This window comes from Eptesicus fuscus, chromosome 11, assembly GCF_027574615.1.
Source record: "Eptesicus fuscus isolate TK198812 chromosome 11, DD_ASM_mEF_20220401, whole genome shotgun sequence".
NCBI lineage: Eukaryota > Metazoa > Chordata > Mammalia > Chiroptera > Vespertilionidae > Eptesicus > Eptesicus fuscus.
In genome coordinates, this window is record NC_072483.1 from 62461845 (window position 1) to 62475733 (window position 13889).

General features: G+C 50.5%; 1 protein-coding gene across 2 annotated transcripts in view; it reads left to right on the forward strand.

Annotated features, from left to right (window-relative positions):
- Positions 1-3607: 3607 nt before the first annotated feature.
- Positions 3608-13889, forward strand: part of NGEF (neuronal guanine nucleotide exchange factor) — a 30670-nt gene continuing 20388 nt past the window's right edge. For both annotated transcript variants that reach the window (XR_008557499.1, XM_008138413.3), the window contains exons 1-3: positions 3608-3867; positions 4518-4660; positions 10251-10549. Coding sequence is in view for 1 of the 2 variants with exons in the window: in XM_008138413.3 (XP_008136635.1) it covers positions 3761-3867; positions 4518-4660; positions 10251-10549 (549 nt within the window). In the remaining variant the exon portion in view is untranslated. The remainder of the gene's footprint in view (positions 3868-4517; positions 4661-10250; positions 10550-13889) is intronic.

Here is a 13889-nt window from a genome sequence, read left to right on the forward strand (position 1 = left end):
TGCAGTTAATTAAAAGTTATCCCGCACCTGTTTCTAGATGTTTCCAATATATATTTGAGGATTATCTCCTCACTACAAAAAACAATTCCATGTCATTTTTCCTACTAGATTGAAGACTACAAATGTATTTTAACATTTGATTGTCTGTTGGCAGATCATGTAACCCTAAAAATATTTAGAATAATTAAATAGAAATGTGCAGTTCCTTATCCCACACAACACAGTCTTGACTTAGTAGTATATTCTTCCAAAATCTGCCATTAGCCAGCTGTGTGACCTTGTCATTTTAACCCTCTGGTTCTGTTCCTCTTTTCTGTCAAATATATGTGTTGGAACCGATCATTTCTAAACTTCCTTCTGCTTCTAGCAATTCTCCCTCAGAATAAGGTACCATTTTATAAATTCGGATTCCTGAAAGCTGAGATGGCTATATAAATAAGAATCTACTTTTTCCCAACATTTACTCTTTGTAGTTCAAAGGAAAAAATAAACAATCTTTAGATAAAATATATAAACTAACTAATGTTCAAAAAACAGAGCTCAACTGAGTAAATTTGAAGATCTAATTGGTTTTACTAAGTGATTCATGAGTCAGGCAACATCCCATCTAGCAACTGGAAACGTGTTCCATTGATTCCCTCCAAATGGAAGATTCTTTACAGGCAGAAAAAGGGTGGGACTAAGAAGTTGAAGGAGTTGAATTATTTCAGACAAGGACACCTTCCCTTAGGGAAGGCGGGGGTCTTGTCAAGCAAATGACCCCCACTAGTGAGGACCAGGAAATTCAATACCGATTGGCTTAAAATTCCACGCCTGGCAAAGTCTGAGACTTCGTTAGGTTAGTTATTAAGTTTTGTTTTGGTGACGTGGCTTAGCAAAAGTGACTTCCTTTTGGCCCATTGATTCTTCTTTCTTTTCTTTTTTTTAATCTTTATTGTTGAAAGTATTACATATGCCCCTTTTCTCTCCCATCCACTGACCCTTTTTTTAACACTAAATATTTTTTAAAACATACCATTACTTCCTGGCTGGCACGGCTCAGTGACTGAGCATCGATCTATGAACCCGGGTTGCTGGCTCGATCCCCAGTAAGGGGCGTGCAGGAGCCAGCCGATCATTGATTCTCTCTCATCATTGATGTTTCTTTCTCTCTCCCTTCCTCTCTGAAACCAATAAAAATATATTTAAAAAAACAAACAAACAAAAATACCATTACTTCCTTAACAAATACTAGTACTTATAGAGCACTGACCATGTGCTAATCAGGCATATTTGAAAAACTTATCTACATTTTGTGAATAAATTATATTGTGAGTAAAATGTCAGTTAAACGGAGATGTTATAATTTCCTAATAAGCACTAAAATATGATAGAAAATAGAACATGGGGAATTTAGCTTAAGGTTATATGCCTTCAGAACTCAGTGACTTTCTAAACTGATTTTATAATTAGGAAGATATTTTTAGCTTATTTTTCAACGGGAAGGTTTTATTATGCTCACCTTCATGCTCACAGCTGGCTAACAGTTGTGAGTATGTGAAACACAGTTTATTCTTGTATTATTGTTTATTAATTATTGTACAAACAACTATAAACCTACTTTTGCCCACCCCATATGTAATTTCACTTGAATATTTTCTGATTTAAAAAAAAATTTAATCTTTTTCCCTTGGTGCAGCAAAGTGCAAAAGTAACAACATCACTGAATGCTGCACCCAGATTGAGAGGTGGTGAAACCCTGCAAAGCAGGAGGTTCTGGTGATTGCCACACATGCTCTTCCTTGGACCCTGGTGAAAGCTGAGTAGGACATGGTAGTGCCCAGCCTGGAGGAGCCCGTGGCTTCGTGTAAGGATAGCCCTGTTCACAGAGAATTACAGTGCTGGCCAACGCTGCTGGTTACACAAAGGAAAGGGCCTAGGGGAGGGGCGCCCCAGTGCGCCTCCACCCACCAGAGTAATTACTTGACCCCAGGAGTAGAGAGCCCAGAGCCTGGAAAAGTGTGTGAAACCAAAGCCTTGGAGGAGTCGCAAGGACAGTGGCTCTAGGAAGCTGGCAAGGAACTGAAGAGCCCATTTCAGTGCCAGGAGGCTGGCCTTCCCCCCACCCCCCCGTGATGGTACTCCAAGGCACGTTGTTAAGCAGGGGAGGGGCCAAAGTAGCCCCGTATTTTAGAACGGGGACAGAGAGAGGATGAGCTGGGTGGGGACAGGCCCAAGGATTGGGGTAGTGCTTTAAAGGACCGGGGACGCAGGGTGCTCAGTGAGGCACTGACGTGTAGGTGGCGGGAGGTGCAGGAGAAGTGGAGGCCAGCTCTCACCTTCTTCTGCAGGCCTCCTGGTTGGCTGCTGGTGGCAGGGGGGGATGTGAGTGTCCTGGTGGTGTGTTTAGGGCACATCGGAAAGAGATGGCCAGAGAGCAAGTAGAAATGGAGAGCTCAACAGGAGGCTGTCTGTCTGGAGACATGTGGAAAGAGCCAAGGAAGAGAGGAGCTTGGCTTGGAAAAAGAGGAGACCAGATGGCTGTCACGAAGACATTCTGAGGCCTGAAGGGCACGAGGAGATGGGAACTGTCCATTCTGGGCCCTTGAGGAAACTAACTTTTACACAACTGCCAATCTAGACGGCTGGCTAAGGAACCTAGTAAAGCTAACACCCTCCCACCAGTATTTGCATCCCCAAACAAGGACTTTGTTCATTTAAACACATTTAGAGGCCCCGGGTTCTGGGAGCCCCACCCCTGTCCGCAGGCACCCTCTCGCACTGGCCCTGGCCCGCAGCCTCAGAAAGGACACCGGGCAGTGTGCCAATTGGATGAAATCCCTGTAGATTTCCGCGGGCCACGGGATCACTCACACTCCACTGGGCTCCCGTTTGTATTTGCTTTCTGTATCCAGAAGCGGATTCCACTAGCTAACACGAAGATGCAGATTCCAAGAGTCAACGTGACAGAGCAGGGACGCCGGGTGGAGGTTTGGGGCACTTTGTCTCTCCTCCTCTAGCTCCACCATCCCCACCCCGGGCCGGGCCGCCAGGGCCTGCGGGTCGCTGGGGGCGGCCAGACGCGCCGGGAAGAAGTCTGTGCGCCTGGCCCCTCTCCGTAGCCAAGGCGCAGGGGCTCCCTCAGACCCCAGTCTCGGCCTCGGACTCCCTCAGACAGAGGCTTTTCCGGGCTGAGCTGGAGAGACCGAGGCAGGGTTCCCCGGCCGGGTTCCCCGGGAGACCGCAGAGGATGTGCGGCATCGCCAGGCGGAAGTTTGAGGGCGCGAAGGGCAGAGGGTCACCTCGCCCGGACCTTCCAAGTTCTCCATCCGATCCGGTGGGGTCCGGCCAGGCGGCGAGGAGGGGACGGTAGGCGGAGGGCGCCGTTCGCTGACCCCCACGCATCCTGCCCTCCTCCTCACCCCCGAGCCCGGTGCGGTGGCGGCGGGAGAGCGAGGCGCGAGCCCCGCGGGAGGTCCGCGTCCGCCGCCAGGGTCGCGCCCAGCCCCGCTCCCCGCCCCGCGCCGCCTGGACTCGCCCCCGCCGAGCGCGCCCCTCCCGCCTCCCCCGTTGCCGTGGCAACCCCGGGATCCTCCAGGCGCGCGTCCGCCCGCCCGCCCGCCCGCCCGCCTGCGGGAGCGCTCGGCTGCGGCGGCTGCAGCTCCGACTCGAGCAGTGCGCCGTGCGCCCCGGATCCTGAGCCCGCTCCTCGCCCCTGGCCGGGCTGCGGGCCCCTGCGCGCCCCTTGACCCGGCCCCCGCGCCGGCCGGCCGCTGGCCCCATGGAGCTGCTGGCCGCAGCTTTCAGCGCCGCCTGCGCTGTGGACCACGACAGCTCCACCTCGGAGAGCGACACGCGCGACTCGGCGGCGGGACACCTGCCCGGCAGGTGAGGACTAGCCGGCGCCCGGACCCGCGCGTCGCCCCCGCGTTCCTCTGGCCCCGGCTCGCGCCCCCCTACCTCCCGTGGCCTTGGCCCCGTGGGCCCCGTCGTCCCTCACTCCACCCCGGCCCCTGTCGTGCCCGCACCCGACTGGGGTGAGAGATGAGTCCTAGCCCGGCCGCTGACGCCCCATGTCCCTGCCCCGGGCCGCCTCCCGCGCCCTCCCAGGGGCGCCCTGGGCGCGCGCGTCTTGCTAGGCATCCCCTTCTCCACGTCGAGGGACCCTGGGACTGGAGGACCCAAGCCCGAAAGGGACTGGGGACCGGTGACAGCGGGCGGTGCGGGGTGCGCAGCGCGGGCTGGGCTCTTGGCCGCGGGACCCGTTGGGGCGTCCGGGCGGCGCCGCCGTGGAGAGAGCGGGGAGCGCCAAGTTTCCGATGCCTGCCCGCGAGCTCCGAAAACATGAAGGCTTGGGACGGGCCGGTGTGGGAATGAATCACTCGGTCGCGCCCTGGTGCTGTGACAAAAAGGGTCTGTGGGGCCCGCCTGGATGGTCCCCGGCGGGTCCAGCTGGCCACGGCCGCGTCTCTCGCCAGCTAGCCAAGGTGTGTCGTTGCTTAAAAATAACTGGTCCTGCCCCTGCTTCTTTCTGGCAGTGAGTCATCCTCCACCCCGGGAAATGGGGCCACGCCCGAGGAGTGCCCAGCTCTGGCCGACAGCCCCACCACACTCACGGAGGCCCTGCAGATGATCCACCCCATTCCCGCCGACTCCTGGAGGAACCTCATCGAACAAATAGGTGGGTACTCGAGCGGTGGCTGCCCTTCGCGGGGCCAATGTGGGGTCCCCCTGCTACTGAGATACCCTTGCGTTTCTGTGAGGAGGCTAGGGAACGTTTTTGTTATTGTTGTTTTTAATATATTTTTATTGATTTCAGAAATGAAGGGAGAGAGAGAGATCAATGATGAGAGAGAATCATTGATCGGCTGCCCCCTGCTCGCCCCCACACTAGGGACGGAGCTCACAACCCAGGCATGTACCCTGTTGAGAAATTGAACCATGACCTCCTGGTTCTTGGGTGGATGCTCAACCACTGAGCCATGCCGGCTGGGCCTAGCGAACGTTTTGACGTGTTTGATTCTAAATTGTTCTATAGGCAAAACTGCCCCATTTTAATAATGCTGCATAATTGGGCTTTAGCAAATGCATTTCTGTCCTGCTCTCTCTGGAGAGGTTTACCCGCCCAGGCCCTTGTCACTTCTCTGGCAAAGACCAAGAGTGAAGTGCTGCTAGGCCAGGCACGGGGGAGCCCAAAATGAGGTCTGGGGAAGACCTGGAAAGAGAGAATCTGCAAAAAAAAAAAGGGGGAGGGGGCCTCTGGGGAGAGCCTGGCTCACGGGTGCAATCCAGGAAGAGGAGGCAGTGGCAGACTTTGCACAGGGGACAGGTAAAGTAGAGAGAAAATGGGGACCTCCCCTCCCAACCCCTGGATTAAGAAAGCCTAGTTCCACCTGCCTGTCCAGGACTGTGGCCGAGAGGTGGGGGGTGCATCCGTTTATGTCCAGCTCAGCACAGCTGCAGCTGAAGCCCTGTGGATGCAGAAAGTAGAGTGAGGAGTCCCACGTACGTGAGCACTTGCATTTCAAAGTCAAAAATTGCTAATAATATCAAACTAGTTCTTACCATGTGGGTTCCCTTATTCAGAAAATGGTACCGGCTGCTTAGTAAATCCTGTTTTTCAATGTCGTCAGAGCAGCAGTCTATTTGTTCAATTGAAATTCTAGGTTTGGGAAATTTGCTCCCTAAATATCATCATTGCCTTTCATCCCAAATGCTCAGACAGACAGGAGGTGTCTCGAGTGGAAGTGGAGCATCCGTGGCCCCAGAGGACCCTGCGTTTGGGAGACTGGGGGCGGCCCACTCTTCCCTGGCAGGGGTTTTTCCAAACTGAGCCCTGAGAGGAGCTGAGCCCTTGCAAAGCTGAGGGGGTGGAGCGCACACTGCACGCAGTGAAGCTGCTGACTCCAGAAATTTTGGTTCCAGCAGGCCCCCTGAGTGTCAGGCCGGGTGGGATGGTGGTGGCGGCGGCTTTTCCCTTTGTTTGCTGGGGGAATGGAGAGGGGCTGATCTGAGAACAGACTCCTGAAAACGCCTTTCTCCCACCTCCCTGCCACACTGTCCTTCCTAATGAGGAGGGCCACCTCTGCCTTGGCACATGCTGGAAGCCTAGACTTCTGCCCTCTTGAAAGGGATCCTCTTTGGCTAAGATCGATGCCATGACTACGAAGGAACTCGGGGTGGGGCTGGGAGGCTCCTGTCTGTGCTACGGGCATGTGGAGACTCCTCTCCTGGAGACAGCTGGACCTGCTGAGCCAATGCATAAACCTGAAGCTGGGAGTCAGGGGCCTTGAGCTGTGGTGCCTGCCCATCTTTGCCCCCAGTTTCCTCGTGTGCCAAACAGCAGAGACTGGCATGGTAACTATCTTCTTCTGGCTCCTGGGCTAGATCCATAGTAGGTGCTGGACAGATGTGTTGAGTGACAGCACAGAGCTGTGGCTGCCTTCTCACGTTCTCCCTTACAGAGCCTACACCAGCCCTACCTGCTGTCAGCTCTGTGAATGAAGTGAATTCTTTGCCAATAGATACCTAAACACACAGTGTAACTGAGAGGGGAGGAAGGTGGAATGACTATGTGGGCACTTTGCAGACCACTGTGTTGGATTTTGCAGTGGCTCCCATGGAGGCCAGGACAGAATTATGACAGGATTATGCATGATATGGTATGCAACCATCATTATAGATGGTGGACCCTGTGACTCTGGGATTGTGTGTGTGTGTGTGTGTGTGTGTGTGTGTACATGTATGTGCATGCATTACTGTTGTTTATGACACCTAGTAAATGCTTGGCATATAGAAGGTGCTCAGTAAAAAAATAAAAGACTCTCTGTCCCTTAGAAGTTTCCATTTGAAGGATTCAAGGAACAAACTTATTCTGTTCAGAAAGTGAGATTTTGAATGACTGATGACTTTGAAGACGAGCTGGGAACTTGCCCTATGTGCAGGGCAGCACAGCCAGCCAGGCATAGATCATTTTAATAAGGAGAGATGGGAATGGAGCCTTCTAATTCTGCATGGATATAATATCAGGTGTAGGGTTTTATAGGTAAAATTAATTTCCATGTAAAGTTGTGCTTGCTAAATGTACAAAATATAAAGTAGGAAAACATCATATATTAACAGTACAGTGAGCAGAGAAATTTAATTAATAACATAGTTCCTTGGGTAAAAGTACTCTCTATTGTAACCTGAATTTTAAAGCTAAAAATAAAAAATAAACAGGATATGAAAAATGGGGACACGGTGTGTCAGATAACTCTGTGTAATCACAGTAACTCTAGGAAAATTGATTTTTAAATACCTACTTTAAATACTACAAAAATAAATATGACATTTTAAGAGTATTCTAAAAGCACTAGTATTGGAAGTCTTTGGTTGAAAGTAGCAGAATAGCCAGCAAAATAAAAATAAAAAATAAAATAAAATAACCTTAAACAATGTAAGTATTCTATCTCAGTTAATGAGTCCAGGGGTAGGATGTTCGGCAGTTGGTTAATTCATGTCACAAGATAGCTGCCACAGCTCCAGACATCACATCCTCAAGCAGCCGTGTATAAAAGCAAAAAGGGGCAGTCTGTCTTCAAGTGTCTGTTGGGGAGGGACATCTTTTTAAGAAGCTATCCCCCTTACTCTCCTCAACCAGATTGTGTCATTTGCTTATGTCTAAACCCACCACTGGCAAGGGGATGGGAACTATCACAGAAAGTTTTGATCAGTCAACATTCACTCTCTTCCCTGAGCACAGAATGGGTCAGCACTCAAACAGACCCCTCCCCTGTCAGCTGGGAAGAAGGGTTGTGAGGGGATAAGAGAGAGGCAGCCAATGGTGTCTGCCACGATGTGATTTCAGAAATATTTTCAATCCAACTACTCATGCTGCTAATATTGCTGTCTTCTTTTTTTTTTTAGCATATGATATTGGATATAGTTTTTTTTGAATATTTTTTTATTGATTTCAGAGAGGAAAAGAGTTGGAGATAGAAACATCAATGGTGAGAGAGAATCATTGATCTGATGTCTCTCCTGCACGCCCCCCGACTGGGGGTCGAGCCCACAACCCAGGCATGTGCCCTGACCAGGAATCAGACTGTGACCTCTTTGTTCATAGGTGGACACTCAACAGCTGAGCCACGCCAGTTGGGCTGGAGATAGTTTTTAACCCATGACTTTTTACCCATTATTTTTTTTACCCATGACGGTAGCGTACATGAGATGTATTTTTGAACCTTCAAAAAGATGCCAAATTAGGTATTTTTGCAAAGCTTGGAAACTGCACTTTTTAAAGGTGTTCAATTCAACAAATAAGTATGTACCTACTATGTGGGGGAGGCACTGTGCTAAGCATTGAAAAGTGACTCCAAGTCAACTGTGGGAACCTAGTTTCTTTAAACCTCCATAAACTCAGTATCAGAATCACAGAATAATTGGTTTACTGTTGACAACAATAGAGATCTTGTGCTCATGACTGAACCAGTTTACGTGGTGACACTAAACCTCTGTCTTTATAGATCTTCAGTCCAGATTGCATTTAGGGTAGACTAGGTTTTCTTTTTCATTCCTTTGTCAGATTAACTCCATGCTGTATTCTGCTGGAATGTAACCTTGTACAATCGCAGGATCTTAATTTTTTAAACAAGTTCTACACTTTGCGTAAAGGCTTTATCATTTAGTGTCATGCAACATAGAAAGCCAAGTAGTTTAATCTAAAGAATGGATTTAGCTTGGCTGGCGTGGCTCAGTGGTTGAACGTTGACCTGTGACCCTGGAGGTCAGGGTTCGATTCCCAGTCAAGGCACATGCCCAGGTTGTGGGCTCGATCCCCAGGGTGGGGCGTGCAGGAGGCAGCCAATCAATGGTTCTCTCTCATCAATGATGTTTCTATCTCTCCCTTCCTCTCTGAAATCAATAAAAGTATTCTTTTTAAGAAAAAGAAGGATAATAGGCAATGTTTGTACTGCATTATAAGAGACAGTGTTATGGAAGTGGTGCATTTATCCTATCACAACTTTCCTGGGAGAATCATCTTTGTTTTGTGAATAGACATATCAAAGGTCTGACCACTCTCCAGACCAGTATGTCCAGCTGCTCACTGGACCTCTCCACCTAGGTGCCCCTCAGCTGCCCACTGGATCCCTCCACCATCCCCTTCCCCGGCCAGACCCTCCTGTGTTCCTCATCTCCTTGAATGGGGCCAACCGGCCTTGTTGCCAGTCTGAAAACCTGGACATCGTTCGTGACCCAGCAGCACCAGAACATGTCTTTATCACTGTGCCCTGACAGGTGGGCTCCATCCCTCCACCCACTACAGCTCAGGCCTGCCTCCATCATCACTCCTGCAGAACTGTCGCAGCCTCTTCCCATCGGGGCCTCCTAAAACAGACCAGAGCTGCTTGCCCGAGGTCTCTTGGGGCCTCTCTCTTGCCCAGAGGATAGACTGCCACCTCCGTGGCATGGCAGGCAGACAAGACCCTTGGAGTCTGCTGCCCCTCCTCCAGCCTCACATTCCCGCTCCCCCTCCCCACCCAGCTTCCCCTCTCCCTAGGCTAGGACCCCCTTACTGCAGAAGCTTCCTGCTGCTCCTGTGTGATGAGACAGCCCCGCCCCTAAGCCAGGATGTCTGAAATGGGTTTCTCCCTATGGAGGAGGTGCTACCTCTGTGCTGATTCATAGGCACCCCCAAATCTCCTTGGAGACTTAGAATACATTTACTTCAAGTACAGTTTGTCAGGGAAGTGAGTCTGAAACTGCAAAAGCAGAAAAAAGGAATGTTTCCCTTTTGAATCCTAAGGATGGTGAAATGTCTTTTCCTTCAAAATGAGAACTGACAACTACTCCCAGTTCACAAATGAACATACTCGAGTTTTAATATGGAAGCGTTTAAGGCCTTGAAAGCATCCTGTGGGGATATTGAAGCGTAATTGGGACATTTCCATCCACTCTGCACACGTTGGTTATTAACACATCCAGTTGTGGATTCTTGTTTGCCAAGCAGGGTTCCCAGCAGGGTTCATGTGTGGGGAAAGCATATATTTGTGTGATTGGATTTTAAATCAGTTCAGGGGTTTCTTTAGCCTTCTTTGAAAAAAACTTACAAGGGCTGATCCTTCCCGGGGAGGGAAGGCCTGGCCTGGCAGTAGTTGGCCAAGGGTCTGTCTTCTTGTATTCCTGGGGCCCTGGCCCTTAGGAGAAGACAAAGCCTTGCCTTAGTGATTCAGAAAGATCTTCATCTGAAATATTTTTTCTGCTCTTCATTCCAATTCTATCAATTTCAGGGCTCCTATATCAGGAATACCGAGATAAATCAACTCTCCAGGAAATTGAAACCAGGAGGCAACAGGATGCAGAAATACAAGCCGATGACCTCCGCTCCCCGTCCAGCGAGGAGACGCCTGAGGAGGAGGAAGAGGAGGAGCCAGAGGAGCTGGCAAGCCCACCTGAGCGGAGGGCTCTGCCCCAGATCTGCCTGCTCAGCAACCCGCACTCCAGGTTTAACCTCTGGCAGGACCTCCCAGAGATTCAGAGCAGCGGGGTGCTGGACATCCTCCAGCCGGAAGAGATTAAACTGCAGGAGGTGAGGGCGCCTGGGGTGGGGGGGGGGGGCAGGGGGTGTTTTAACCCATGTGCCTTGAGACTGCCCAGCAGGCTCACCCTGAGAAGTCCTGGCAAGGTTCATCCACCCAGAACGTGCAAGAAAATTCCCTTATTTCACAGGCAACAAAGCACAGCTCGTTACCTTGTAGGAAAGCTCAATCCCAACAGTGAGTGTTCTCAGCGTAGTGGTTTCATTGCATAGCAAGATTGCATTCTTTAAATCCGCCGTTATTGTTGGGAATTTCCCGGCACCGGTGACCACTAATGCTCCAGGTGGTGCGGAGCAAACTGCGACCGTGAAATCACTTCCGTTGGTGCTTGGCTTCTCACTCGGTCTTGGCCCACAACTTGATTGTGCTGTCGCTTGAACCTCGGGTGAGGGGAGGCTCTGAAAGAAAGCCCTAGCATGCCCACCTCCTCTTGAACTGGCACTTGCTTCTCTGCCCTCTCATTGGGTGGTCCAGGCAGACTGCCCATCATGCATTAGGCTGAGGTATCGCTGAGGTGCCTCCTGGTTTGGGGCCACCAGGCAGAAATAATCGATTACCAATGAGCAGTAACAGTAACGAGTAGCTAAGAAATGTAAGTGTTCACTTTAGTTGCACAAAGATTGTTTGGTATAAAGGGAAAAAAAATCTGTGGAATAGGGAGACAAGAGTATGGGGTGTGGTCAATAGTAAAGAGAGAGACTGGGTGAGAGAAATGGTGAGTGTGCAAGTGTGTGTCCATTGTGAAACTTAAAAAGTGGGTACAGAGGGGGAAATGAAATGAAGAGATAGGGTTTTTCCACTGGTTCAGTCCAAAACCCCATCATATCTATTCTCTCATGTCCCTCTTGGGCCGCCCTGACCCCCACCCCCACACCCCCACCCTCCCCTACCCCTTGCACTCACCTACTCCTTGAAGCTGCACTTGAACCTGTTTGTGTTTGTTGCTGGTTGCAGTCCTGACACCATATCTGCTGCCTTCTCTGACCCGTTACTTACTCTTGCACCAGATTCTGTAGACACGTTTGCTCTTCTCGTTTATTTAAAAGGGGAGCTACAAACTGGGCACACAGTTAGTGACCAGGACTGAGACTTCCTGCCCAGGGCTGCCTCACTCAGCCCCGGGTGCTCCATGCCCCAGGTGCTCCATGCCCCGGGTGCTCCAGCTCCGCTCCCTGGGGAGAGCTTGAGGAAGCTGATTTTAGAAGGGCCGCCCCGGTTCACCTGCGTCCGGTGCAGCACTATCAGGAAAAATTGGTTTAAACTCTGACATCCCTGGGGCCGTGAGCAGTGGTTTGGAAATGGCTGCATCGCGAGTTTTATACGCACCTTCTGATGTGAATGATGTCTGGTCATCAGAGGCATTCCGCTGAGGCAGGTGGAGCTGGACAGAGAGCCCACCACGCTTTGCCCACGGAAGCAACCTGGTGGAAGGTGCTGGGAGACATGGAGGAACCCCCTCTGCGTGGCTGTCCCTCCTCCCCAGGAGACCCAAGGGCTACGTCAGCCACAGGCAGGCTGCTGTCCCTGACTTTCTTGTTGAAGGAATTATACAACACAACTTTGCTTTTGGTTTCTTTCACTCAATTATTACCACCCTGGGGCCATTTTCTCCCCTTTTAATCCTCAGAGCAAGGAAAAGAGACCGGCTGTGTGTTGGGGAGGGGAGCTGATTCTCGTTTACCTTGATAATCTGAGAAATGAAGGTTTTCAATATTTTGGAAAGTTGAGAGATAAATCCTAGTAGAACTTAAAATAGGATATAAACCTCCCACTACAGGAGCGAAGCTAAACGTAGAGGAAGCAGGGTCCTTGCAATAAAGGAAAGCAAACCGGGGAGAAGCACAAAACCAAACAGCACAAGATAAGGTGGCCGAGTTCATGGCCAAGGCGTGAGGTGCAACAAGAACTGCGGATTGCCGAAACCAGTTTGGCTCAGTGGATAGAGCATCGGCCTGCGGACTCAGGGGTCCCAGGTTCGATTCTGGTCAAGGGCATGTGCCTTGGTTGCGGGCACATCCCCAGTGGGGGGTGTGCAGGAGGCAGCTGATCGATGTTTCTCTCTCATCGATGTTTCTAGCTCTCTATCCCTCTCTCTTTCTCTCTGTAAAAAATCAATAAAATATATTAAAAAAAAAAAAAAAAAAAGAACTGCGGATTGCTTACCTCCGCCCCTGGAGGACAGAGGTTCTGCAATTGGTTGGAAAACGGAACCTGCTGTATTATCAGACAGCGTAGAATTCAGGGCAAGGAAAGTTACCACAGGGGACGATGAATCCTTTTGTATGGTCAAACCTATCACTTCATTTTTTTTAATTTAATTTTTTAATTATTATTATTATTATTATTATTATTGTTAATCCTCACCCAAGGATAGTTTTCCATTGATTTTTAGAGATTGGAAGAGAGAGGGAAAGACAGAGAGAGACTTCTTGGTTGTGCTTAGAATGTGCTCCCTCCTGTATTCTACGCTGGAAAAATGAAGCATCTGGTTCTTCCTTGGGGTCCGAGACCCTGACCTGGGTGGGTGTAACACACACACGGAGTTTTGAATACCTGCTCGTGGAAGTGGTCTGTCCTGTGCATCTGTGTCAGGGAGGACCCAACTCAGGTCAATGTCCTGGGAGCCAGCGAGGCTCTCACGTAAATTCGTGGGTTGAAAGTGGCGTTTTGTGGTTGTAGCTCGTGTCATAGGTTGTTTCAAGGTAGTTTCCAAACGGGGAGGCGAGGGCTCGGGCTGCACGGTATTCCTTAGGTCACACCTTTCCTGGTCCCGGTTGCCCGTCGGGTGCCGTTCAAACAGGCATTGTCCTTCGCGGTGCATCCTCACCCCCCTCCCCCCCTCCCAGGACAGCTCGCCCCGGTCCCTGGTCTTGGGGAGCTGGGTGTGCAGATTTTGAAAAATGAGCAGGGAGTATTTTGAGTGTCTCCAAGGAAACAGGGACACACATACACGCACGCGGGGCGTCCTGCCCAGCTGGCACTCTGGCAGCACAGCCCCGACAGGCCCAGACTTCCAGCTTCGCCCTGCTGGGAACCGGAAGGGAGGAGACCTGCACCGGGCGCCCCTGGGTCTCCCCAGGGGAGCTGGCCAGTTAGGGTACAACTCACCGTCTGTCCCCGCAGCCGCTGACATCAGGGCTGCGTTTCCATTGCTTGTCAACTTACTTTCACAGCGTAGGACTTAAATGTATTTTCTTATTTTTTTTTTCCCCCAAAAGAAAACTATCCAGGTTAGAAGGAAGTTACTGAGGGTTTTCATCAAAAATTAAATTGTGATTGTTATTTTATGTAGCAACCCTCACTGAATCATGTATTTGTCTCTTTGGGACA